Source organism: Artibeus jamaicensis, unplaced genomic scaffold (genome assembly GCF_021234435.1).
Source record: "Artibeus jamaicensis isolate MK-2021 breed Jamaican fruit bat unplaced genomic scaffold, CSHL_Jam_final contig_3176, whole genome shotgun sequence".
In the NCBI taxonomy this organism is placed as follows: domain Eukaryota; kingdom Metazoa; phylum Chordata; class Mammalia; order Chiroptera; family Phyllostomidae; genus Artibeus; species Artibeus jamaicensis.
In genome coordinates, this window is record NW_026521740.1 from 7,741,632 (window position 1) to 7,769,489 (window position 27,858).

The 27,858-nt window shown below is 37.3% G+C and overlaps 2 protein-coding genes across 3 annotated transcripts in view; both read right to left on the reverse strand.

Annotated features, from left to right (window-relative positions):
- The window catches only part of KATNA1 (katanin catalytic subunit A1), a 33,956-nt gene extending 15,005 nt beyond the window's left edge, over window positions 1-18,951 (reverse strand). Inside the window, exons 1-6 of one of the 2 annotated variants that reach the window (XM_053663430.1) lie at window positions 18,686-18,951; window positions 16,965-17,033; window positions 13,936-14,020; window positions 9,666-9,840; window positions 7,675-7,832; window positions 5,242-5,422 (exon numbers count right to left, since the gene is read on the reverse strand). In XM_053663430.1, coding sequence (XP_053519405.1) covers window positions 5,242-5,422; window positions 7,675-7,832; window positions 9,666-9,827 — 501 coding nt within the window. In that variant the 5' untranslated portion in view covers window positions 9,828-9,840; window positions 13,936-14,020; window positions 16,965-17,033; window positions 18,686-18,951. The remainder of the gene's footprint in view (window positions 1-5,241; window positions 5,423-7,674; window positions 7,833-9,665; window positions 9,841-13,935; window positions 14,021-16,964; window positions 17,034-18,685) is intronic. The other variant, XM_037156815.2, reaches the window with a different exon arrangement.
- A 2,558-nt stretch (window positions 18,952-21,509) lies between these two features.
- Window positions 21,510-27,858, reverse strand: part of LATS1 (large tumor suppressor kinase 1) — a 43,283-nt gene continuing 36,934 nt past the window's right edge. Inside the window, exon 8 of the mRNA XM_037156821.2 lies at window positions 21,510-25,941. Within this exon, the coding sequence (XP_037012716.2) occupies window positions 25,432-25,941 (510 nt within the window). The 3' untranslated portion in view covers window positions 21,510-25,431. The remainder of the gene's footprint in view (window positions 25,942-27,858) is intronic.

A 27,858-nucleotide genomic window follows, 5' to 3' on the forward strand; every position in this document is an offset into this window, starting at 1 on the left:
TGCTGAGCTCTGACCAGCCAAAAACAGCACTGTTATCCCAGGGCCGAGTTCGTAGGTGCAAAGTTGTTCTGCTCCACTCAGACACTGTACCTGGCAGATCCTGCAAATTATGCACCAAGCACACAACTAGCAGGACTGTGGTTGGTATCTGAATGTAGAGACACTAAAACCAGGGTTGTTCTATAGCCCAAACCAGCAAATAATATCTAAGAACATTTTTTCAATTTTTATTAATACCTATATAGGTAGCTCCTCTGGGATTGTTTCCAAGTAAGGCCCTTAAGAAAAGTAATTTCCATCCTGGCCAGTGTGTCTCAGTTGGTTGAAGCATCATCCCGTAAACCAAAAGGTCATGGGTTTGATTCTCAATCAGGGCACATGCCCGGGTTACAGGTTCAGTCCCAAATGTACAAGAAGCAACAGGTAGATGTTCTTCTCACACTGATGCTTCTCTCCCTCTCTCTCCCTTTCTTCCCCTCTCTCTAAGATGCAAGATAAATAAATTAAATTAAATTAAAAATTAAAAAATTTCACCATCCACTCCCTGTTATGTAACATTCCTGTACTGCCAGTGTTTTAGACATGAGTGTTATGTGGCTTTAAAAACAGTTAAACTCAAATTATTTTTCTTTTGAGGAGGTCAAAGGACTCGAGTAGTGGTCCTCAAACTTTTTTGATGAAATACTGGCATTAATAAAACTTAAGTCTGTATTCTCAATATACAGATAATAATTTGTAAATTATATACATGTATATTACAACACACACACAAAATACTAATAGTAGATCTCTGTAAAACTAAATTATAAATAGAAACTCTGGTATGACCTTCTGGCAGGTAGCCCACTTTGAGTATTGTGGCTTTGTTTATCAACCAGAATTGTTGATTGATGGCTCATTCAAAAGCTTTCCTAAGCAAGAAAGGTCCCTTCTTTGGACAAGTTGTTATTTCTTTTGATGATAGAATTTAAACTGAAAACAGCATAGATTTTTGAGACTTATTCACTCCTTTATCCCCAAGACCATAGTGTCTTGACATATAACAACAAATATTCAACGTGCACATCATGCATGTTGAATACATCATTTTTCACGTCATCTAATATAACACTTTTCTAAGTGGTATTTCTGACTCTAGTTGTATGTCTCTTTAATCTATTTAGTGATTCTCACTCCAAGCTGCATAATAATACCATCTGGGAAACTTGGTAAAATATCTCATTCTTAAGAATCCTGATTTAATTGGTTTGGACTGGAGACCAGGGTTGAAAGAGGTAGAAGTGACATAGAGGGGATAAACAGTGATGGAAAGAAACATGACTTGGGCTAGAAAACATACAATACAATATACAGATGATATATTACAGAACTGTCCACCTGAAACCTACACAATTTAGTCAACCAATGTCACCCCAATAAAGTCAACAAAAAAATAAAAAGAAAAAAATATATTTTAAAATGCTGATCCCCAGACTCCAGTCTACCCAGTTTTTTAAAAGATTTTATTTATTTCTAGAGAGAGGGGGAGGGAAGGAGAAAGAGAGGGAGAGAAATACTGATGTAAGAGGTAAACGTTGATGAGCCACTGCCCATATGTGCTCCCACCAAGGACCAAATCTGCAACCTAGGAATATGTCCTGACCAGGAGTCAAACCAGCGACCCCTCGCTTTGCAGGAAGATACCCAACCAAAGGAGCCACACTGGCCAGGACTGGTCTATCCAATTTTTAAGACTTATTATGTAAGAATGGTAAACAAACCTGTGTGGTATTGGTAGAAAAAACAGACACATATATCAATGAAACAAAATAGAGAACCCAGAAATAGACCTACACAAATATGTCCAACTATTTTAGACAAAGGGACAAGAGCAATTCAATGGAGGAAAAAACTGCCTTTTCAACAAATGATGCAAAAACAATTGAATATGTATATGCAAAAAATGAACCCTGAGTGCCGATCTGTGAATCCAAAGGTTGCTGGTTTGATTCCCAATCAGGGTACATGCCTGGGTTGTGGGCCAGGTCTCCAGTTGGGAGTGTGCAAGAGGTAACCACATATTGAGGTCTCTCTCCCCCTCTTTCTCTCTCCCTTCCCATCTTTCTAAAAATAAATAAATATTTTTAAAAAATGAACCTTGGCCTAAGTCTTACATCATAAACAAATATTAGCTCAAAATTTATCATGGACTCTCATGTAAAATGTAAACTTTTAGAAAAAAATAGAAAATTTGGAGGATGTAGGAATAGGCAGAGAGTTAAGAACTGAACATCAAAAAGAAATAGCAGAGCTGGTGCTTAAACATGGGTCACCTGAATCCACTGCTCATACACATAATCACCATGCTGTATTTGTGAGATTATATTTTCCTGTCTTATTATGCAGGTATTAATTTCTCTTGGACAACTGATTTCTTGATTATACTACTTCAGGATCTATACGGCATTTCTCAGGGTATAAGAGCATAGATATATTGGGTTGGCCAAAAAGTTTGTTTGTTTTTTTTCCATAAGATGGCTCTAGTAGCATTTAGTTGTCTTTTACTTCATTAGAAACAATTTTGTTAGATTGTATTGTGACGGCTGTCACATCAGCATGCATTTAAAAAACACTTATCAAAATTGGTGAATTTTTGTATACCCATTTTAATGTTGAAATAGAGGAAAATATGAATATTTTCAGCATATTATGCTTTACTATTTCATAAAAGGTAAAAACACAACTGAAATGCCAAAAAAAGATTTGTGCAGTATCTGGAGAAAGTGCTGTGACTGATGGAACATGTCGAAAGTAGTTTGCAAAGTTTTGCACTGGAGATTTCTCACTGGACAATGCTCCATGGTTGGGTGGACCAACTGAAGTTAACAGCAATCAAATCAAGAAATTAACTAAGGAAAACTATAAAGGACACATGACAAAGCCAATGGAAGGTGAGATCAGCAGAGGTGGGGATATAGTGGGGGGAAAATGCAGACAACTGTATTTGATCAATAATTAAAAAAAAAAAAAGACATTAACTGAGAACAATGAACATTATACCATGGGGGAGATAGCCAACATACTCAAAATACCCAAATCAATAGAGTTACTGGTGAAAATGAAAAATGTGTCTTTTATTTTATGGAAAAAAATAACCAGATTTTTGGGTCAACCTGACAAAATGAAAAAGGTATAAGACATGGAGCTGAGCCCTACAAACCACATGGTTCTAAGGCTTATAATCCAACCCCTAGAGGAAAGGCCAGGGAAACTCGAGTACTGATAATATTCCATAAGGCCTGATTCATCAGCTACCTTCCTCACATCCTTCCTTGTTTCAGGAACTAAAACGGGACTGCTTCTGCTGAAAGTGCAGGGATGCAGGGATGCAGGACTGCAGAACTATCTGGCAAAAGGAACATAAGGAAACTGCCCAGATGTACAAGAACATCTGACCTCCAGAAATGGGGAGGAGGGGGAATAAGGCAGAGGGCACAAAATCAGGAGCTAAATGAACATCTGTACCTTTATCAACAAGGAAGGCTGTGTTTAAAGGTATGGCTTTGCTGGGTATTGGATGAGGTTCTCATGTAGAATTACAAAGTTAGATTGTACATCTAGGAGAAAGAATGAAGTCGAAGCTGATGTGAGGTTTTGAAAGGAGTAGAAGGGCCGAACTAAAACGTTGCTATACACACGTTTTCACTTTGCCCAAGCGGTGTGGAAGAGTCCTTTGGGCCCACCTGACCAAAAAGTTACCCTGTACTTTATTGTATCACAGTTACCGGATACATACCTTGGACAAGGAAGGTGGAATTAGAGAGAACAGAAACTAAGCTCTGAGATTCCCATATGCTTCTTAATACAAGACAGTATAAGTCCTCAAAAATATTAATTGGCACTTAAATCTGGGTTTCTGAATCCCGTTCTTTACCAACAGAAACCGTGGAGGACATAGAAGATGAGCCTGGAGCATTCTATTGTGTCAGAAAATGAGGAAGTGCTCAGAGAACAATGAATACGTGCCCAAAACACATAAGACCCAGCTTCGAGGATCTCCCACTCCTCAAATATTAGACAATTTAAGCATTGAATAATGACAGTAACATTATAATTCACTGAATAAACTAAGAATACATGAGTCCATATGATATAATTAAATAAAGGGTAAGAAGAACAAAGCTGTTCCTCACAGTGAAGTACCAGTTAATTAATGTAGAAGAAATAATGGCATTAGAAAACCATGATTTTGTAATCATCACAGGAATAATTGATTCAGGCAAGAATCACTGGATACTAGAACAAGTAGATGAAATTTTAATAAGAAATAGAATATTTGCATAATCTCAAAGTATTTCTCCACAAATTATTATAAGGAGACAAAAGGAACTTTGAAATGGAGAGATCTGGCAGATACCACCTAACAAGTGATCCAATTTACAACGAGTAATAGGACAAATAAACATCCTGGGCCTCTTTATATGATACACTGAGAAGATTAAAACTTCACTTCTTGGGTATTCCTGCCAAAATTGCATAACCTTGAGCTAATCACAAGGAAACCTCAAACAAACCCAAATTGAGAGACATTCTACAAAATAACTGGCCAGTACTCTTTAAAAATGTCAGGCCAAAAAAGACAAAGGCTGAGAAAACGTTCCCATTAAAACAGATTAAAGAAACACGAGAACTAAATGCAGTGTATGATTCTATATTGGATCCTGGCATGAGGCAGAAAAAGCTATGAATGACATTATATAACTGCCTAAATTTTATGTGGGTTAGATAACAGCACTGTAGCAATGTAAAATTCACAGCTTTCGATAACGATACTGAGTTTAAGTAAAAGAATGTCCTAGTGCTTAGGACATACTCTTTAAAGTATTTAAGGTTAAAAAGCCATAATATCTACAACTCACTCTCAATGCTTCAGGAAATAAACAAGGTATACAGGGAGTAAATGATAAAGCAAAAGGGGTACAATATTAATAATTAGTAAAAATGAGTAAAGAATATATGGAAGTCCTTTATGTCATTCCTGCAACTTACTGCAAGTCTAAAATTATATCAAAATATAAAGTTACAAAAACCAACCAAAAATACTGGGCAAATAGTGAGTGGGAAAAATCCCAGCCTACGGGAGGATGACTAAGGCTTCATTATAGTATGGCAGTCTAATGATTAAAAATTATTAAAATCTACAGCCTTCATTTTCAAAGTTAATAAATAACGTTTTCACTTGTGAAAGTCAGTAGCATTTACCTTTTCCTCTCTTCCTTTATTCTGCTCTTTCTTTTCCCGACATCGAACAGCTTTCCCTCTGTCATTGTGAAGGTTGTGTGCCGATGGCCGGTGAACTCTGACGGCTGTACTGGGACGGTTACTGTGTGGCTTAGGGTCGCTGTTTTGAGAAGACTGGCGTTTTCTAGGACCTGGTGAGGGTCTAATCAAACACAACATCATTAAAATCATAACTAACCCCTGGAGTTGGTCCAAATATAGATGAACACAAGTAGTGTCTAAGAGACTATGAACTAAAGAAGCCAAGGCAATAACCCAAGAAAGAAATAAATAAACTTAAGGTCACTGAAACCTAAGATCTAACATTTAATTTGACATAGCTGTGTGTGATGACTTAAGAAAGGAATGAAATGCAGTATGGTTATATGGTAGAGATAATGAAAGGCAACTGATTATCACTTTTCCTTTGAAAGGAAATCAGCAGTGGTACACCAAGAAGGAATTGAGAAATCAGTCTGATTCTTGGTAACTTAAAACAGAGCAATTACCAGACAAGAGAGTATTTAGCAGAATATAGTGCAGATGAAGAAGTCCCACTTACCCACTAGTATATATGCAATTTGGTACCAGTTCTCATGTTTTAATTCACAAAATGTAATCATTTTCCCACTATAAAACTGATATAAGCACTAGCTATGGACATGGTGCTGTACATTTACATATATCACCTCATTTCATTTTTATTTTTGTGGCAGGACTCAGACCTCTCAAATACCTTTTAGGTTCTCACTGTGCTCCTAGACTTCGCTGGGGCCATAAAAATGAGCAGTAAAAAAGGAATAGGAGTCCTATCCTCAAACACCTCAAGCACAGTTAAGAAAGAAGAGGGCAAGTGTACTAGAAGGCATAAAACAGCCGTGGTGCTATGGTGATGGCCTCATGAAGACAAAACACACTGGGCCTGGAAACACAAGAGTTGACAACCACGAAAATAAACAATGCACAGAAGAACAGCAGATGCACTAGAATGACTATGATTTCCTTTCTATTTTTATGAATTTTCCTACTTTTCTTTAATGAGCTTATATCTGTACTTATTTGTTTTTCATGAATTTTAAATACAACAAAGTATTATATAAAAGTGCTTATGAGTGGGGAAGGGGAAATTCAGTAAATATTAGAAAGATAGTAACAAAATACTACTACTTTTATCTGGGGCTGAAGAAAGAAAGATGACTAAAAAACAATAATGCCACTAGCTGGTCTTAGGCTGGAGAGGGAACACTTTGGTAAGGTAATTCCTTGAAGTGTGATGCGCAGACCACCTGTATCAGAATCACCTGCCAATTCTCCAGGCTCTACCTCGTACCTATTGTATCAGACTCTCTGAGAGTGAAACCCCAGAATCCACAGTTTTAATGAGTGTCCCCAAGAGATCTCTATGTGTGCTAGAGCCTGAGAATGACTGGTATGACAGAGAATGCCAGCTTTGTAGTCAAATATCCAAGCTCCACCAGTTATCGGTTTTGTGATAATGGAGAAAACTTAGATAACCTCACTGTACCTCACCTATCATATCTGAAATACAGGGAAAATATAACTTATTTGGAAGGCTTACTTCCAAAGTAAGTGTAAGAAATAAATAACATGTACAGTCTGCGACTGTGCTAAGGGCACTCGGAGTACTCACAATGATAGAATGTTAAACTGAAAAACTCTTAACAGCAAGGTCTTAACAGAAGGTTCTCAAACTGGTAAGGGGACAAAAAAACCTACAAGTCATAAATGTTCTTTGTAGAATGCTGTGACACATTCATATATTTAAACCCATAATACAAAATAGGAAATCTATTGTGTGAGTGAACTGGATAAGTGACGTCCACCAGCACACTTGTCATTTAAAAAATATGCAGTGAAACCAAGCACAATAGACTCTTCACAGCATTTTAATAAATATCACTTTCACTGTTTATTTTCTGGCACCATGTAATAGGAAGATGGGAAAAAAATACAAGAAAAACCTAAAATTGAGAACATTTTATCTTTTCCTGATTTCTGTGAATTAAAAAGCCCATTTTTTAAAACTTAGCAGCAGTACAGCATGATGAATAGCAGTATTCTGTAATAACTTGTTTGAGAACCAGTTTTGATCTTACTCCCCCACTTTACATTAGAAAAATCTGAGGCCTAGAAAGGTTACATGATTTTCCCAAAATAATGGTTATCTCTGCTACTTAAACTCACCTCACAAAAGCATATTTTGGCTTATTTCCACCAAAATTTAATTTGTTGAAATGGTTCACAGTTACATAATACACAATTTAACAGTTATAAAAGCCATTCAGTAACAAACCCTCTCCCATTCCCGTCTCTCAGGCACCCAGCTCCTCTCCTAGATGGAACCAACGCGACCAGCTCCTGCGCTGGCCTGTCTCTCAAAGGCTCTCCACTTACCTTCGTTCGACAGGTACAGGCAAGGACCAGACTTCTCCCTCAGAAGCTGGAAGCTCATGCTGTGCAGCTTTCAGTGGAGTGCTGTCTAATTTAAAGCTCTCTAGTGTTTTCATGATATCTTTAACATGTTTTGCTTCCACATTTATTTCCTGCCAAACCTGGTTTCAAAGGGGAATATAACTCTTTAAGTTTTTATAACTAATAAACAACTACCAAGATTAAACTACGGCCATTTTTTAGATGTTAGAAACCTCCATTTTGGTATCAGATATCTAGTAAATCACACCAAGATACTGTGTTGAAAATTTTTTTTTAAAGATTTTATTTATTTGTCTTCAGAGGGGAAGGGAAGAAGAGAGGAAGAGAAATATCATTGTGTGGTTGCTTCTTGTGTGTCCCCTGCTGGGAACCAGCCTGCAACCCAGGCATGTGCCCTGACTGGGAATCGAACCGCAATCCTCAGGGTCACAGGCCCACACTCAATCCACTGAGCTACACCAGCCAGGGCTGTGTTGAAATTTTAATAATGGTTCATTATTTCTTTGCTTTCAATTATACAATTAATTCTGATAAAATTAATTAAATATTCTAGCTAATTAAACCATGTTACTTACTTATGATTCTTATTCAAATTGCATAACCAATTGAAAAGGTAGCTGCAACCTCAAAGTTTGATAAAAATAATACTTTTGCAAGTTGCCCTTTGATGGTTTTTTAATGCTATTTTCCTACTGACTTTTAAAATGCAAATCAGAATCCATGACTTTCATAACCCATTAGTGGATTGCAATTTGAAAATATGCTTCAGAAGACAAATGGCTTGATTCACATATAACCAAGATATTTTAAAAATGCAATCTTGATTCAATTAGAAAACTACACACACACATACAGACACACACACACACACATATGCACACATGAAATACCGAAATGCCATTGGTAATGTTTTGTCTTAAAACTAAATGACTTAAGACCCTGGCTGGGTAGCTCAGTTGGTTAGAGAGTCGTCCTGATAAGCCAAGGTTCAACACTTGGTCGGGGCACATACGACAATCCACCAATGAATGCATAAATAGGCGGAACAACAAACAGGTGTTTCTCTTTCTCTCTCTCCTTTCCTTGTTCTCTAAAATCAATAAGTAAAACTTTAAAAAGAAAAAGACTAAATGACTTAACTATCTTTACCAAAGAGCTTAGACTTTTGAAGAGTTACTAGCCTAAGAATAAAAGGTCTTAAAAGTCTTTCAATGACAAATAAGACTCCTTATGAAATGAAATATTTTCCCCTTTCAGTAATATCAAAGATATGCAGAGGCAAATTTAGGGAAAGAGGTTAAATTTAAAGAGGTAGGATATTTTCTCTCTAAGAAATTAAGGACAAATATGGAATATTATCAAAAAAACAGTTCAGTAGGATCTGAGGGATAATATTCTACCTGGAAAATCAGCTCAAAAAGACTTCATTTCTGTAATGTTTCTTTCCTCTGTGACATAGTTGAACCTTGTTATAAATGCCACCTTAAACTGGACCTCTAAGTTCTACTACAGTTTCCACCTGTAATTTCTACTGGTCCTCAGTGACTCACGTTCCTCAGATGGGATTCAAATATGGTCTGACTTACAATGTTCTATAGAAAATATGGTTCCCATGAAATTCAGATGTTATCTGTACTTTCAAAAATGGCTTAATAAAGTCAACTCTAATTCCACCAGATAAAAAATGTGATCTAGAAAAAAAAATTGAAAACAATTACTTTAAAAAAATCTATTAGATTCCAACAGTTAGAATAACTGAACAGAATTTAGAGTACTGATGATGGTGAATAGACTATTACTAATACAATTAATCAAGTTTCAAGTAACATTATATACAAATCCATTCAAAAAGTGACAACACTCAATATATAACAGAAAAAAAACAGTGATAATCTACTGAAATCTTCTGAGTACTTAAACCACTTAAAAAGTACATAGCTCATGCTTCTTACCTGTTGCCATTTCTGCTGGAGGTACGTATCTTTCACGGAGTACAGATACTTGTTCATTTGGTCAAGGACTCCCTGATAATAGACCATCGCGGAGTCGTAGTTTCCCAGCAACGCATATTCACGAGCCAATTTTACATTCTCATTAATCATAAGAAGACTCATGCTAAACTGTAAGCTAAAAAAAAGAAAAAGAAAGAAACATTTCATATGGCATGTCTCTTAAAAATAAGTACTACAGAGTTTTTTTTAATTATACTTTCTAGGGCTCCCTCCATACATAAGCCCACAAGCACACACACATTGCACTTTCCATCTCTACATATTTGCTTGTGCTATTTCCATTCCTTCAAACACATTTCTTAGTTCCCAAAGCCAAACCCTACCAATGTGTCAAAGCTCAGCTCAGGTGGCAGTTATCCCAGTGTATCTACCTCTGAACTTTTAGTCAAAATAAATTCGAGAGTCCCCTGGAACTTTACTGGGACCTTCTATCTCAAGGCACTTAGTTACTGATACAGGTTTTATCTTTACTAAATTATCTGAGAGTAGGATTTGCGTCTAAAAGGTGTGAGACTGGTCTAGCTGGTGTAAGGTGTCAGTGATGGAGCAACAGCCTGCTAGCCAGTTGATTCCCAGTCCGGGAACATGCCTGGATTGTGGGCTAGATCCCCAGTTGTGGACATGCAAGAGACAACCCATTGATATTTCTCTCCTTCTTTCTCCCTCCCTTCTCCTCTCTCTAAAAGTAAATAAAATCTTTAAAAAATTTTTAAAGGTGTGAAATTATATGCTCAGTGTATGGTCATAAGTCTTACTGAATATCTGCAGAACAAATGTAGAATGTTAGATACAGTTTTGGAAGGCAATGTGAATAGCAGGAAGCATTTGCATTTTGAAGGTAGAAAAATCTTGGTTTGGGGTATAATTCTGTCACTTTGGTCAAGTCCATTAATTTTCTAAGATTTGGTTTTTAAATTTGAAAAACTGAAATAGTAACTACTTTTAAGAGTTGCAATATAAAGAATGACTATTTCAAGTACCTAACATACTATTTGGCAAAGAACAGGTCTTCAATAAGTACTAAATTTATCTTCTTGATACTTTCTATAAAAGAGAACCAAGCAGTCTTTATACTTAGTAGGATGTGGATATAAATAATCAGAAATAGGCATTTGATAACTGTCAGTTTTGTTGATGTTGATGATTATTATCTATTAACTGTGCACAACACTGTATACTTCAAAGTCAGGAAGCTCTGAGTGCTTTTGAGAGGACAATGATTTAGATAAGGGCTGTGGCTTCGGAAATAAAAAGAAAATTGAAACATGGTGAAAGAACTGCTGAGAATACTTATGAATTTGTGTGATCTTAAAAATGAATGAAGTTTCAAGTAAGGGAACTAAAAAATGAAAGACTCACAAAAGATAATAGGAAACTGAGCAGATAGATGAAGAAAATCATTATTTTTTTACTCCTTTTGTGTGTCTGCGGGATATCTAAATAGATGTGTCTCATGGCTGAACAGAGGTGATTTCTAAATGGGGACCTCTCTACCTAGCTTAATAGATCTTGCCAGAGGCATTTCCTAAAATTGTGCTTCCTCCCCAACACCACCTACAGTTAAGGGAAGATGATGCAACAGAACTTAAGTCTAAGAGAGATCACGATGGCTCTTACAAGTTGTACATTTAAATTCTTTATGATTATATCCTAAGAACCCTGAAACACCAATCCAAAAGAACCTATGCACCCCAATATTTATAGCAGCACAATTTACAATAGCCAAGAGTTGGAAGCAACCTAGGTGCCCATCCGTAAATGAATGAACCAAAAAACTATGGTACATACACACAGTGGAATTCTATGCAGCAGAAAGAAAGAAGGAGCTCCTACCCTTTGCAACAACATTGATGGAACTAGAAAGCATTATGCTGAGTGAAATAAACCAGGTGGTGAAAGACAAATACAATATGATCTCACTTTAACGGGAACCTAAACAACAAAACAATCAAACAAGCAAAATATAACCAAAGACACTGAAATAAAGAACAGGTGGACAGTGACCAGAGGGGAGAGGGGAGGGAATTTCAGGGGAAAAGGGGAAGGATTTACAGGAACTAGTATAAAGGACACATGGACATAAACTAAGGGGGGTGGAAATGGGAGGGAGGTGGGGAGCACTGGGAGGGGGTGGGCTGGGATGGGAGTAAAAGACAGAAAACTGTACTTGAACAAGAATTAAATAAAAAAATTTTTAAATTCTTTACTCTGGGATGCGGTTTTCTGTAAAAAAAGATGCCAAGCAAATTTCCTGGGTTTAACTTATTGTAGAAGGTTTAGCTGATGGACAGGTCAAAGAGGACGACAGCAGACCAACCAGGAATATCAATCAGATTCACTACATGTTAGGTATAGGACCAAAGAGATGTTCTGTCAAAGAGACAGGAGAAAATAATCATATCCATACAGCCCAGAATCAGAGGAGTATAGGAAGCAAAATGAATAGGAAATCTTGGTTGCTGGAAGGGCTAAAAATCAGCAATGCTATACTAGAGCAGAAGAAGGTGGTTGCTATGCTCCTTAGGACGGAGAATAAAGTGAGATGGATCAATAAACCCATGTGTCTAGGGCCGATTTATATTTGACAAAGGGGGTATGAACATACAATGGAGTGAAAACAGCTTCTTCAATAAATGGTGTTGGGAGAACTAGTACATGTGAAAAAAATGAAACTAGACCACCAACTTATACCATACATCAGAATAAACTCAAAATGGATAAAAGACTTGAATATAAGTTAAGATACCATAAAAGTCCTAGAGGAAAACATAGGCAGTAAAATTTCAGATATCCCATGTAGCAATATATCTTACAATATTATATCTCCTAGGGCAAGGGAAATAAAGGAAAAAATAAACAAATGGGACTACATCAAATTAAAAAGCTTCTGCATGGCCAAAGAAACCATCATCAAAATGAAAAAGGAAATGACTATATGGGAGTATATATTTGCCAATGACACATGGGACAAGAGTTTAATCTCCAAAATATATAAATAACATACATGACTCAACACCAGGTAGACAAACAATCTAACCAAAAAATGGGCAGAGGACCTGAACAGACACCTCTCCAAGGAGGTCATACAGATGGTCCATAGACATAAGAAAAAATGCTCAACATCACTAGCCATCAGAGAGATGAAAATTAAAAACACATTGAGGGCGGAAAGGGGAGGGAGGTGGGGGGCACGGGGGGGTGGGCTGGGAAGGGAATAAAAGAATGAATACTGCAGTTAAAAAATAATTTAAAAAATAAATTAATTAATTAAAAATTAAAAAATAAAATAAAAACACATTGAGATATCGACTCACACTTGTCAGAATGGCTAGCATTAATAAATCAGCAAACAACAAGTGCTGGTGAGGATGTGGAGAAAAGGGAACCCTAGTGCACTGTTGGTGGGAATGCAGACTGGTGCAGCCACTGTGGAAAACAGTATGGAATTTCCTCAAAAAAATTAAAAATTGAACTGCCTTATGACCCAGCAATTCCACTGCTGAGAACATACCCTAAGAATCCTGAAACACCAAATCAAAAAAACTTATGCACTCCGATGTTTATGGCAGTGCTATTTATAATAGCCAAGTGTTGGAAACAGCCTAAGTGCCCATCAGTAGATGAACAGATTGAAAAACTGTGGTACATTTACACAGTGGAATACTATGCGGCAGAAAGAAAGAAGGAACTCCTTTGCAACAGCGTGGATGGAACCAGAGACTATTACGCTGAGTGAAATAAGCCAGTCGGTGAAATACCATGTCAAATACCATATGATATCACTTATAAGAGGAACCCATTGGACAAAATAAACTAATGAACAAAACAGAACCAGAGACATGGAAATGGGGCCTCAGAGCCTGGAAGCAGATCTTCCCTCGGGTGAGCCCTGAGATGACTGCAGCCCTGATTCCCTGATGACAGGCTGTGAAAGACTCTATCTCACAAGTACCCAGCTAAGCCAGGCCCAGAGCGCAACCAAAGAAACCAAGGTATAAATGTTTGTTGCTTTAAATCACTAAGTTTTAGTGTAATTTGCTATAAAGCAATACAGCTATAAAATGAGGTATACAAGTAACTCACGACTGGGTATCTCAAATCAAAAGAAAAAAATCACTCAACCTAAATCATAACTCTCTGGAGTCAGTTTGATAATATTCTATCGTAATAAAAGCTCCATGACTAAGAATTATGGCTCTCTGTTACTTACTGATAAATCTTTAGCACCCAGAACCATGCCTGGCGCACAGCAGATATTCAGTCTTTCTTCTTTTCTTTTAGATTTTAATCATTTACTTTTAGGGAGAGGGGAAGGGAGGGGAAAAAAAGAGGAAAACATCAATGTGTGGTTGCCTCCTGAGCGCCCCCTACTGGGGGCCTGGCCCGCAACGCAGGCCACTGCCCTGACTGGGAATTGGACCAGCAACCCTTTGTTTCGCCAGCTGGCACTGAATCCACTGAGCCACACCAGCCAGGGCACATACTCAATCTTTAAACTGAGGATACTCAGACACTCAAGGAACATATACCGCCAAATTTTTGTCTTAACCACTAAGGCTTTGTACCTTTGTCCAGCTCCTAACCCTCAGCACTCACGTTCCTTGATCCCCAATCATCCTACCAGAGCTGTGTGACTGCCTCGACCCTGAAAGTACACATGCCCTGTGGTGGCACCAGCCTGGGCAGCAGAGTTAGAAGAGGATCGCCACAGCCGGCTGCACAGTACACAGGAGTCCTGGATCAGCTCGGACGGCAGGCCTCTTGTGTCTTTTCTCTCTCTCCCTCTTTTCCTTAGTAGACTTTCTCCTGATCTTTCTTACCTTTCCCCTCTTCAAAAAAAAAAAAGGTCTAAATTAAGTTCTTATTCAATGGCCTAAAACTCAGAGAAGTCAACTGCAGGCCTTCTTTGAAGGTTCTCCATGTTATGAATACTTCTTTCTAGTCAGATAAAATTCCTTAGGAGCCAATGAATAACTGACTTCTAACAAACAAAAGTGTAAAGTCAATCCAAGGTCGCATTAACAAATGACCTGAGAAATTCTTGGTTATCAAAGAAATGTGTTTACTGAAAGCAGTATCAAAATACCCTTAGTTGACTAAATGTCAGACAAAAATAATTTTTCCTATTCTTTTAGTAGTCTTTAAGGCAAAGACATCATTCTTCTTCAATGTCAACACTGGAAATTTGTAAGATTCTCCAACTTTGATGAAAAATATAGTCTTATCGTTGCTAAAATTACACTGCAGAACAGAAACTGGTCTACCCAGTACAATATCTGGCAATAGTTTAAAAAGTTGATGTATTTCAAGAAAAGCCTATAGACCAAATTTGAACCACCATGAACTGTAATCACAACCTACTGGTTCAATCAGTAAAACATTTATAAAAATGAGATTATCCAAAACTTCAGACTGTTGTTTTATAGAGGTTAATTACAGAGAAAAATAATGGTAAATCAGGGGCCACATCAACATCACGGTTGCCTTCAAAGGGCCAAATGTAATTTCAACTCCTTAACAGTTAAGAAGTAGTTATATTTATACAGTCCTACAATTATTTTGGCCCTTTGAAGACAACCGTGAGGCTCATGCGGCCCCTGTTGAAAATGAGTTTGACACCCCTGCCTTAAGAGGTGATGACTGCTTTATCCAACAGCCAATTTTTCCTTTACATGACTCTATCAAAACCACCCTTTTGTTTACATGGCTTGAGTATTTGACTTAGCTAATGACTACATTCATTTATTTTTAAACTAAGTAAGATGTACCATGAACCACACCCCCACCCCTCCACCAAGGAATGGTGGCCCAAGGAATTTATCTGGTCAGACCAGGGGACAGGGAAGCCCATGTTGGGGCTCTTGGTGAAGCTTGGCTTTTGCTGGCGACAAAGGGCCAAATGGGGCAGCGAGAACTTGATCTTGGAGTTGTGGAACTGCTTGACTGCCAGTGAGCAGCACTTGCCGGCTGCGATCTTTTCCACCTCCATGAGCTGGGTGGAGTGGACGTGGGCACAGTGCTGGGCTCCATGTCTCAGCAGCACAGGGTGAGGGCACCCGCAGTGGTCAGGTCTCAGTACTCCTGGTGTATGTGGGTGTCACTGCAGGAGTCACATCAGAGCCAGAGGTCAAAATTCTTCCCCCAAAGGAGAGATTTTTTAAAGATCTGTCCACAATAGACAATTTCTTCTGCAGCTTTCTTCATCTTCTTCAATTGAGACACAGAGTACCATAAGCAGAACTTGACCACATGGTTAGGTGCAAAGATGCGCAGGTGGCAAGGGGCAGTGTGCGACACTGGGAGTAGACAGCCAGTGCCCTACCACCTGTGCTCTCCCAGAGTGCCCGAGGCCTTCAAAGCGTTCTCTAGGCGTTCGCCACTCTACCCGTAAAAGGCCCGTGAAGTTTAAATACAAGTAAATGAGTCAAATCTTTAAAAATTATACACTAAAAACTCAATATTACTAATTTCTAGCAAACAATATTTAATGTGGTATTTCTACAAAGAGACTTAAAGTGTCTTTTTCTCCTTTAAGATTAGGGAAGAGATTAAAAACACTGAAAAAGAACAGGCAACAGATCGAAGTACTTGAATTCTAAGATTCTTCTCTTACAAAACAAAAAATCCAGGGCCTTCCCTATTTCACATCTGAAAAAATACCTTACTCAATTTTTAAAGGAATCGTAGACAGGGTTCCCCTTATATTACAGTTTTCACCATAATGTGTATAGATCATTCATTTAAGACATATTTACAGAGCACCTCCTGAGTTACAAGGAATTGCACTAAAGACAAAAATCAGATAGATTGAGTCCTTGAAACCCTTGTAGTTTAGTGAAAGGCATATCCTTTTATTTAAGTGTATTTTTCTTTGCTTAGTAACAGGAAATAAGCATAGATTATTAAGCACAGGTTAAAATATCAGCAACAGTGTTAAAAATATCTGCAAATGGACGTCCGAAAATAAAAACAGATGAATCTCAATCATGAATTTTCTTAAAGCACTTCAGTAAAACAAATGTTTTATAACTTTATTTACAAAACAAATGTTTTATAAATGTGTGTAACTTTAAAAGTGACAATACAATGTTAAGCAATTTTCAGAATGTTCATGTCTAGGATATGAGAGCAACCATAATGCTAATTTACAGTCATTTACTGGTGATTATGGATAAGCAATAATGACCATGACCAATAATGAACCATGACCAATTATAGCATGGCATGCATTTTTCTTACCCTTATAATCATCATATGATACTCAAGAAGCAGAAGAAAGTTCTTTTTTATGAAAAGAGCACCAAAAACCTGCACAGAAAAAAAGTACATATATTAGACATGTATTTAATAAACTTTCTTGACGTTTAACCTGAACACAAAGATAAATTAGTGAACAGAACAATCGAAATGTAACTTAAAAGCCATATTAATAGACACCACAAACAAAATCTACTTGGCATATTATCAACATTGACTATTTTGATCTGATGCACACTTTTTATTTTTTTATTACTTTTAAAAATATATTCATTTTTTAAAGATTTTATTTATTTATCTTTAGAGAGAGGGGTGGGGCATTCCCCTCCCCTCTCTCTAAAGAGGGAGAGAAACATCAATGTGTGGTTGCCTCTGGCACACCCCGTACTAGGGACCTGGCCTGCAATCCAGGCCTGTGCCCGGACTAGGAATCGAACCGGCGACCCCTTGGCTTGCAGGCCCATGCTCAACCACTGCGCTACACCAGCCAGGACTGACGCACACTTTTTCACCAGTCAACTAGCTAAGGGTGAAAAAATAACATTGCTGTAAACAGAAATCCAACAATGTTAACCCAGTCAATTCCACAATTCCTGAGTCAGAGTCATGATCCCAGTTTCCAAACAAGATGCAGAAGCTTTTGGAGACTACACAGTATATCTAGCACAGAATCTCTAAAAAGTAAACATTTCTTGAATAACCAATGCCATAAAGGAACTTTATATGGCTTTTCATAATCTAGGAAGGTTGGAAAGTTGATGGGCACTGCCTTTTTTAAAAGGCATAATACAGGCTACAATTATTAATACTAACACAAGAAAAAGATTTTTGCCATTTCTGTGTCAGAGCTTTCTGATGACAAAGAAAACAGGGCCGCACACTGGCACATTTAAGCCAGAACGAACATTCCACGAATCTTCCTTGCCATCTTAGCGCTTTACCTCAGCGGCTGTGTGGCAGAGAGCTATTGCACGTTCTAAAACATTTAGGAATGTTTTCAGCAGCGACCCCAGGACTGATCATAAATGCGTGCGTTCACGAGAGCAGGGTGCAACACTGTGCCGCTGTATATTAGTAACTGATGTAAAAGCGGCTCTTGGCAGTTAAAAGAAGAAACTACTCTAGATTAAGTGAAGGCTTGAGGATATCCACGGGAAGGCGTTTACAGATCCACGTTTATCTCCAACTTCGTCACTACATACTATATGGAACAAATGTTTCGAGGGACAAATTTTATAAAGGATACCAACTCTAAACAAAAACGGCCATGAGTTTCTCCGGCTCCGGAATAAACTAATTAAGAGACAGCATGCTCAACAATATCATAGCTATTCGGAGTTTTTCCGAGGTGAGAGTTTCGGGAGCGGCAGCGTGGATCGCTTCGGGTGAGGATCCGAAAAAGAGAAGGGATAAAAAACATGTTCCCTTGGCCGGAAACTTCTCTAATGACACAGGCCTAATGATGGGATCCGCAGGAGCCCCCCAACCCCCAAAGTCCTCGGCTAGACAGGACTCCTCAGGTAAGGGGACCGTCACCTAAGGCACGAAAGTCAACGACAAAACAAGGACCTACAACCTCCGCGCTGGCACTGGCTGCGCACGGCAGGATGCGCAGCGGTCTCAACCCGCGGGCCCCGGAGACCCACCCCGACCCCGCCAAGGGGGTCAGGGATCCCCACAGCACCAGGCGAGCGAACACTCACCTGTGGAGGCCGTGGCTCCTCGGAAACCGCCCACCGCCAGGTGGAGGAGCAGGGTGGAGCAGAAATCCGGGCGAGGAAGGAGGGTCCTGCAGAGCCCCAACCACCCTGTTCTATGCTCACCAGCCTTGCAGTGCTGAAGCCAACCGTCACCAGCCCCCTGAGAAACTCAGGCTAAGCAAGAATTTGAAGGCAAACTCGCCAGAGTCACTTCCGGCGCCTGGACGGCCCCCGCAACTCGGGCGCACGCGGGGCGACGCCCCGGGAGCGAGGACGCCAGGCGGCGTGCGCGTGCCGGGCGAGGAATGGGCGGGGCCTACGGAGGGGCGAGCGGGGCAGGTGTACGCCTGCGCAGTCCGCGTTGTGCCCTCTAATCGGGGCGGGTGCCTAGTTTGGGTGTGATGGTTTATGCAGGTGTTGAATGGCACCATCTCATGTACTTTACGATCATTTTCAAAGTGCTCACTCTTCGTCCCATTTGCTTTTCACCACATTCCTCAGAAGTAAGGAAGTCAGTGTTTTCCGTTTTACGGGTGTCAAGGGTCAAACCATTTATGACAAATTCTGTTTTAGAACCAAATACTCAGAATTTGAGGTGCTTGTCACGACATAACATGGATAAAATAGGGAGTCGGTAAACCAAGATATTCAGACAAGCTGCTGATGGAATTTTATTGTCTTGACTTTGTCAACATTTTTATACAACCAGACAACAAATATTGATGAAATTATGATGTTTCACGGTTTACTACATACTCGACAGACCTGTGCTTCCTCCAGTCAGTCTCCACCCTGTACCTTCACCTATAGAAGGAATAAAGGCATTTCAGACATGTTTTCCTTTAGGAATGCATGGTAATTAAAATTTTAATTTTAAAACATCCCAGTGATTTAAAAGATTTAAAGGCAATTCAGTCTCCAAATATATATTGAGCAACTGATATTGTTGCAGGCACTGCGTATACTATAGTGGTCAACAAAATACAGTATTCTGTGGAGCTTAGTCTCGTAAAATTCTCAGCTAAGTAGAAAAATAATAGTTTTGCTCTGGCGGATACGATCTCTATTGTAATAGAGCACAGTACATTAAAATTAGTGTATCTTTTTGAAATAAAAAAGCAATTCAGGTAGGTACAGATAAGTAACAGTGGGAACGAAAATGATGAACTAGAGAAAAATATATAAGGTAAAATAACTGAATTTCATGATTGATTGCATGGGAGATAGTCAAAGTAAAAAATAACCTCCTTAAATTGTTTTGCAAATTCGATTAATCGTTGATACAAATTCTACACTGTATTAGTTAGGGTATAGGTTCAGTGGGACTAATAAATGGACATATCGTATTTGCTTGATCAGTCCAGGCTGGACAGACAGCTCCGCTTCATACAACCTTTCAGGTATTTAGGTTCTATTCCTTTTGTTTATCTACCTCCACTAGATTGTTTTCCTAGTTTTTAATGGTCAGCATCAAGTCACCACTCTGTTCTTATTCCATCCTGTAGGAAAGGGGAGAGCAAGCGATGTTAAGTGTATGAAGTGAAATTTGCACATACCATGTCTGATGCTCATAAGCCAATAGTCAAAATCTTGTCACGTGGCCACACCTTAGTACAAGGGACTGTGAGAAACATGGGCTCTAGCAGGGCAGTCAAAACTTGGGACGGGGTGAGGGCCCTATTACTGAAGGGAAGAATGAAAGGATGGATGCTAGGGAACAAGAGCACCATTGTCATCAGTCAACCCCCACCCTGGGAGTTAAATACTCATGGGAACCCCCTCTTCCACCAAATTTAACCCCTCTCCAGGGGAAACAAATCAAAGTCCTAACCAGGTTCTGAATCCAGTAATGTTCCAGATCTTTAGGTGACTGTAAGGAAGGCAGGAGGAAAGACTGGATACTAGGGAAGACTGTAACTGCTTGTTTCAAACACTAGTCATACACATAAGCAGAGACATTGTTTTGCTTGGGCATAACAAGCATAGCTACAACTTTTAAGCACGCTAAACTTGGGTCCCCACTATAGTAAAATGAGTCATAAAAATAATGCAATTTGCATCAGCTATACAATGCTCACATGTAGACCAAATATAATTTTACAAGGGAGTGCAAACAAAAGAATAAGAGTGATGGTAATGTTTGAAGATGGAAAAAGAAAAAAAACCCTAAATATTTGCTCCTCTGTGTAAAGTTGATTTAAGATATAACATCAACATATATATTTCATCTGGTAGGCAGTTCATATAATAAAGGATTATAAAAACAGATTAGCCAACTTCACATTTTAAAAACTGTAAACTATTCAAATGATACTAAATACAGAGATTAATAATTTAAAAGGCTTAAATTACTGTGTGGATCAAAAGGAAGCCTTTAGCATGGAATGTTTATTACACTTATGTTGCACAAGATGAAAATACTTTATTGGGTTATACTAACCCTGTAGTTCGCCTTAATCTAACTAGGTATTCTTATTTGTTAAACATATTTTTTTAGCCCTGGCTGATGTAGCTCAGTGGATTGAACATGGGCCTGCGAACTAAGGGATTGTGGTCCCATTCCCAGTCAGGGCACATGCCTGGGTTGCAGGCCAGTTCCCAGTAGGGGACACACAAGAGGCAACCACAGATTGATATTTCTCTCCCTCTCTCCCTCCCTTCCCCTCTAAAGATGAATGAATAAAATCTTTAAAAGAAACATATTTTTAATTCCAAAGCATCAAATTTTTAATATTTTTCTGAAAATAAAAAGATTAAAATAAATTTTTGAAAAATATCAACATGCTTAGTGGCTTAAAAGTCAGCTTTCCACACATAATTGAAAGATTTGAATTTTGCTTTTTTATTATACCAGAAAATGTTACACTAGATAAAATGATTGGGAAAATACAAATAGATTCATTAAAAATACAGGCTGATTATTCATATTTACTACATTCGAACATATGCAAAACAATTTAGTTATATTGCAAAGCTGTAATTCCTTTTCCTACCAAAACATTACTTTATAAAATTATAGTGTTGTACTGATTAAATTTTAATACAAAATACTTATTTACACAATACAAAAGTAAACTGTTGTATAGTGCCTTCCACAAAGGGATATATTAAGGCGCTTTACAAATATAACAATATGTTGACCCAAATTACTTTTTGTTTTAGATTAAAACAAACAGGCTATTGTTTCATTTTAAATACCAAAGGGATTTTTATTTTTGTTTATTAAAGAAAATTTCTAAAGTACCTTAGGTAACAGCAGCAGCAATATCTAAAAATCCTCCCACTGTATTTTCTAATTTCTAAGATATTATTAAGTCAAAATAAACATTTCCACTCACAGTTTTGCACTTTGCAACAGCAGAAGGTAATCACTTTTTTAAAAAGTCAATTTCAAAGTGACTTCTTAGTCATACATTCTAGTTTCTATTACAAATAAAGTAGAAAAGATACAGCAATAGGTCCTGCCTTAGGATGTCACTGAACATACATAACAGTATCTACAATTACATAATTATAGAACACATTTTATAAATACTATTAATATGCATAAAAGGGGCAAGTATTACAAAGACAGTAAGTTTTTGATGAGTGCGAATTTCTTTTTAAAGAAAACATGAATAACCAATGTTTTCACTCTATTTCAATTGAAAGTGTATCAACTTTTGATGTTGTTCTTATCTTTTTGGTCAGGAAGCACCAGATTCTGTACTGGAAGAACTGGATATAGTTTGGGAATAAGATAGCTAAAAACTATTAAAACTACAGATACTCAAGGCTTATACACAGCTTCAGATAAAAACAAAAAGCTTATACTGTCAGAGGAAATTTCAAAAGAATACAAAATTTGTAGTGTGTTACATTTGAGAAATAAGGGCAACGGATTATGTGAAGAGGGAAGGGGAGTTGACATAACCTTAGTTTTCCTACAACATAGATGTAAAGAGTTGGTTTTATATTCACTGAAGTGCAGAAATAAACAACTAAATGGAAATTTTAATGACTCAGGAAGCTCAAGAGCAAGAGGGATGTCTTGAAAATTTTGAGTACCAAGCTAAAAATTCTTGAACTAATTTGTTTTGCATAGAATTTTATAGAACTAATCAAATGTTCCATGAAGACTGCCATCTCATAAGGCATTTTCTTACAGTTCTGATTAGAAGCCTTTTAGAAATATTTCTTAATCAAGCCAAACATGTCAGTGCCCCCAAAGGGTGTGTTTAAAATGTCTTGATGCTGTACCAGCAAGAAAGGCATTCACAGGGATATCTCATCACATGGTACAGGCCTTTCCCATAACAAATGATCACTGTTTATACAAGATGTGTTCATATGAACGCTGAGCAGTAAATTTAAAGCAACGTTCTTAGTTTAATATTATCAGTGTACCTATAGGACAGAATCGAGGGTTTATGATAGACTTCAACATATCCAGAACCCCTAAAACTGTACACATTTTATGTGTAAGTGTTGATGTCCATTTTTCTGGGAAGACTGTCCATAGCTTTCACCAGATTTCCAAAAGGACCAATGATCTCCAGACACCCCCACCTCGTTACACAGTGGGTAGTGCCATGGTTTACATGCTGTGCTCCGAGAGGGCCACCTATGGAAAGGTGAGAACTGTGAACTAGTAAATCTTCTTTGCACCCCTGAATACAACTGGAACACCTTTGACTTAATTTTAGTCACATAGATGATTTCCATCAACTTTCATATAAAGAAAGCTAAAAGTCTGAAAATCACTAAAATTATGCCTGTTATCCCAACTATTGTTTTGATAAAATTCCTTATCAGGGGAGCTCACCAAAAAGAAAATACACATTTTAGTAATGTAATAGAGCATTTCCCCCAATCCAAAAAAATAAGATACAGTATTTTGCCGTGGGTAATGCACACTTTTTTGCCCAATTTTTGAGAAAAAAATAAGGATGCACATTATAAACAGGTATAATGATTACATACCATGGGCATAATAATCCCATGTATAATGCGCATAGAATTGTGGGTGTGCATTATACATGTTTAGCATATTGTAAACAGCTAAATAAGGTAAATGTATTTTGGTAAAAGGTGAAAGATTTGTACAATCTGAAGAGAAACTGGAGTAAAAGGTAACTGTGTTTTGTATGAGACTATAAGTCTTCCTGAAACCTAAGCCTATAAAAGGAATCCTGCAAAACATATTTAACCTTAAGTTAGGAGGACTTAAATTTCGAGTAGGGCCACTATGTAACTTTCCCTAATTACTAATGGCCACCTTAATTAAGAGTTAAATAATAATTAATTTTCTCACCAATCTACCCACAGGTATAGTATTGCCAAATAGCCATTTTCCTTTGCCATAAACAATCCATGTATGCAGCACTGTTCCGAAAGAGGAAAGCTATAACATTACTAATGATAAAATCAAAACTGTCACAATACAGAAAAAATACTATTCTAGTGAGTACCCACAAATAATTTCTAATCACAGTATCAGGTGAAACTGAAAACAATCTCTGCTTAGGACCATGGAAACCATTTTGTAAATTTTGAAGTGAAAATATGGGAAATCTTAGCTTTTAGTATAAAAAATTTTGATTCATGGCAGGTATGTTCCCCTTTAAATTAGAAGCAGCACAAACAGCAAATGGTGGAAGGTTTTAGTAAATAGATGCAAACAGACATGTAGTTGATAAAGATGAAAAGAAGAACCCTTATGCTTGATGTAAATATATATCCACAAATGTAGACATTCTCCTTCGGCAAAGTATCAATGTCTTTCCCAAGATAACTATGGATAAACTGCAGAAGAATAAGCTGTTAGTGGTTTTAATTTCAACAGAAAACTAATTTCTAAATATAAAGAAGAAAAGAGGCCTAAGAAGTCTTCTCAGAGTAGCAATCTAACATCTACGGAATCTCCAAAACAAGTTAAAAAAAAAATTCAAGGACTGGGATTCTGTGAAATACCATTCTGACTGTAATCATGTATAACACATTGACCCAAATAATAAAAATTTCATATAATGCAAAAAAAAAAATCCCCACATGGAAGCAGCATTAAAAATACCAACATGGAAAGAAAAATGGTAGTGCTTTGCTTCTTTTAATGCCAGTAATTCTTGAGAAACAAATGTCAGATTCAATATTCCACAGAGGGAAAAAATAAAGTTGATCTATTTTTCCCCCTCTGATGAACATGCTGTTTCAACCCTGTCAACCCCGTATTTCTTAGTTTCAAGACGTGAATTATACAGAATATCAGCCTAAGAAAACTCACCACCATGATGGCTTAATTTCTATAGCTTATTTTGTACCAAAAACAAAGCTATGGGAGGGGAAGAAAGCTTTGTAAATGTGGGGTATATTTCATTTTTGGTTAAAGCAAAATAAAACTAAAACTGTCTTTCAAAAAATTTCAAAACTCTTGTCTTTTAAAATACTCAGCATATGTACAAATAGATACCAGGCTTCTCCTTTTAAACAAAGCACACTATTTTTTATGTTCAGTACTTTAAGTACCAAGAACTGACTACGATATTCAGTTCATAATTTACTTTATAACAATTTTTTCTAAATTACTGATTATAAAGGCTGGAATAAATTAACATTTTAAAAGGATTCCTCATAATTTAGGAATATAAAATATTGTGCAGAGCACACACACAGAGCTCTGTCACATTTGCATAATTTTACCCTCAGAGCCTAAAAAAACCCTACATTTCAGGCCTTTTTGAAAATCCTCATTACAATTATTTCACAATGTATTAAACATACACTAGATCACGATTTTTGACCTCTAATCCTGTGTGCTGATCATCTTCATCTGACTGGTGCTCTGAGACTTGTGAGTGAATATATTCATATTCAATAGGCTTTGGATAATTATATGGATAGCCATTGTCATCAAAAAACCTCCTAAAGGTAAATTCATAGAAAGCATGTTCAGGGTGCTTTCCATTTTTATACCATCCGTTGAGAGTGTCATTTACATTTTCTTCCTCATTATCATCACTCCATAACTTATCAGGATCAACGGGATCAAAATTTGATGTATCTGTTGGGTGTGTGATTTTAGGAATGTATGAAGCAGGCTGTTGTCTCAGGTCACTGGAGAAATCAATTGTTTTAAAAAATGGATGAGCTTTTATTTCATCAGCACCATTCTTGCCTAAGCGATCTTCTGGTCCTCGGCAAAGTTTAATGATAAGATCAGAGGCTTCAGGACTCAGTTTAGCTTGCGGTGGAATGTGAAGAGATGTTTGCCAGTTGATAACCTTTAAAGAAAATTTTTATAAATTAGGAGGGAATAAGTAAGAAAACCAAAATTTTCTCCAAGTTTTATACCAAAAAGTCTTACTGGACTATTTGTAAATTAAAAAAATAAACTGCATGGTATATCGCCTTCCTTGCCTTTAATAATGAATTATTGGTGGGAAATAACCTTTCCGCTTGTCCCCTCTTCTTCAGGCAACTTATAGTTATATTAGAAGACTCACTGTAAGTTTTAGTACTGCTTGTAGAGATGACTATTTCTACTATGCCTCCCCTGTTCTATGTATTTACTTTTTTATAAGGTCTCTAATGTTTTATGGGACCTATTTATGTCTGTGCCCTTCTACTACAGTATAAAATCCCATAAGGCAGTGTAGCCAAAGACACTGAAATTGAGAACAGACTGACAGTGACCAGAGGGGAGGGGATAATGGGGGAAAAGGGTGAAGGGTTTACAGGAACAATTATAAAGGACACGTGGACAATAACGGGGAGGGGGTAGAAACAGGGGCGGGAGGTGGGGAGAGCTGGGGTAGTAGAGGAAAAAGGCAGAAAACTGTCCTTGAACAACAATAAAAAAAAAGGTAAAAAAGTAAAAAAATAACATTAAAAAAATTCCATTAATGTTAATGGAATTTTTGTTATTTTTTGTTAACTTTTGTTAGTTTTTGTTAATTCCATTAATGTTAATAGAATTTTTGTCTTTGTATTTTTCCTACTGCTTGGCAAACTGCCTGACATATAATAAATGTTCAGTAAATATTTATTATGGTTTTGAATTAACCAGAATGAGGGAGAGAAGGAAGGAGGAAGGAAGACAAGAAGAAGGAAAGAAAAGTAATAGATGGTCAATAAATATTTGTTAAATAAATAAACCATATTTCTCCTTATTCATATAGGAGCTTATCAGCTACAGTAGAGGGAAGAAAAATAAACCTCCTCTTCTGTTATCTTTCATCTTAAAGTTTTCTCCCAGGTTAGAAAAAGGAGATTCATCAACTAATGTCTTTGAATTTTTTGTAAAAAAATTATACAGTTGTAGTTATTTATTCCTTGTTCTATCATCTACTTCAAAGAGGGAAAATTAATATATACAAGCAGCTAGACAAGTTCTTTCAAGTTTCATTCAGAATTTTTTAGTTTAGGTAAAAATAAAAAAAAAGACTAGGCATAACAAATAAAAAAGATTCAATTAATTCAAAGATGGGTCAATAGAAATTCATGTAAACTGAAGCAGAGAGAAAAAATGGGAAAAATAAAGCATGAGACATGTAAGACAATATCAAATGTCTACCATATGTGTATATACTAAACTAATTAGAGTCCCAGAAGGAGAGATGAAAGTAGAAGAAATCTTTGAACACTAATGACAAGAAATTTTCCAAACTTGATGAAGGTCATCAACCTACAACTTAAGAAGCTTTATGAACCTCAATCAAGACAGATAAAACTTCACATGGGCACATAATGGTGAACTGCAGAAAAATCAAAGTTAAAAAAATCCTAAAAGCAACCAGACAGAGAGGGAGGTTCCAGTTCTGAGTAAAATGTAATCGGTGTACTCCACCCTGTATTTCCTACTGAATGCAGCTATACAAGCTGGACAGAATGCACAGAGCAGCTACTTGAGGACCCTGAAAAGTAAACAGTAAGAGGCAGACTGTGGGAGAATTTGAAGCACCAATGAAATGGTGGTATGTTTACCATTTTTTTCCACCTAGAATCCCCAGTCAGACTCAAGGCAGCCCAAACCCTGAAGACCTATAATACAGAGTGAGCTCTAGGAAAAGTCCTTTTAGTTTAGTCTCAGGGGTTGGGAAAGAGGTTTCCTGACCACAACAGAGGTACAAAAAGGCCACCTGAAACTATGAGACGAGGGACCCTTCCTTTTCAATTGGATATTAAATCCTATGATCCCA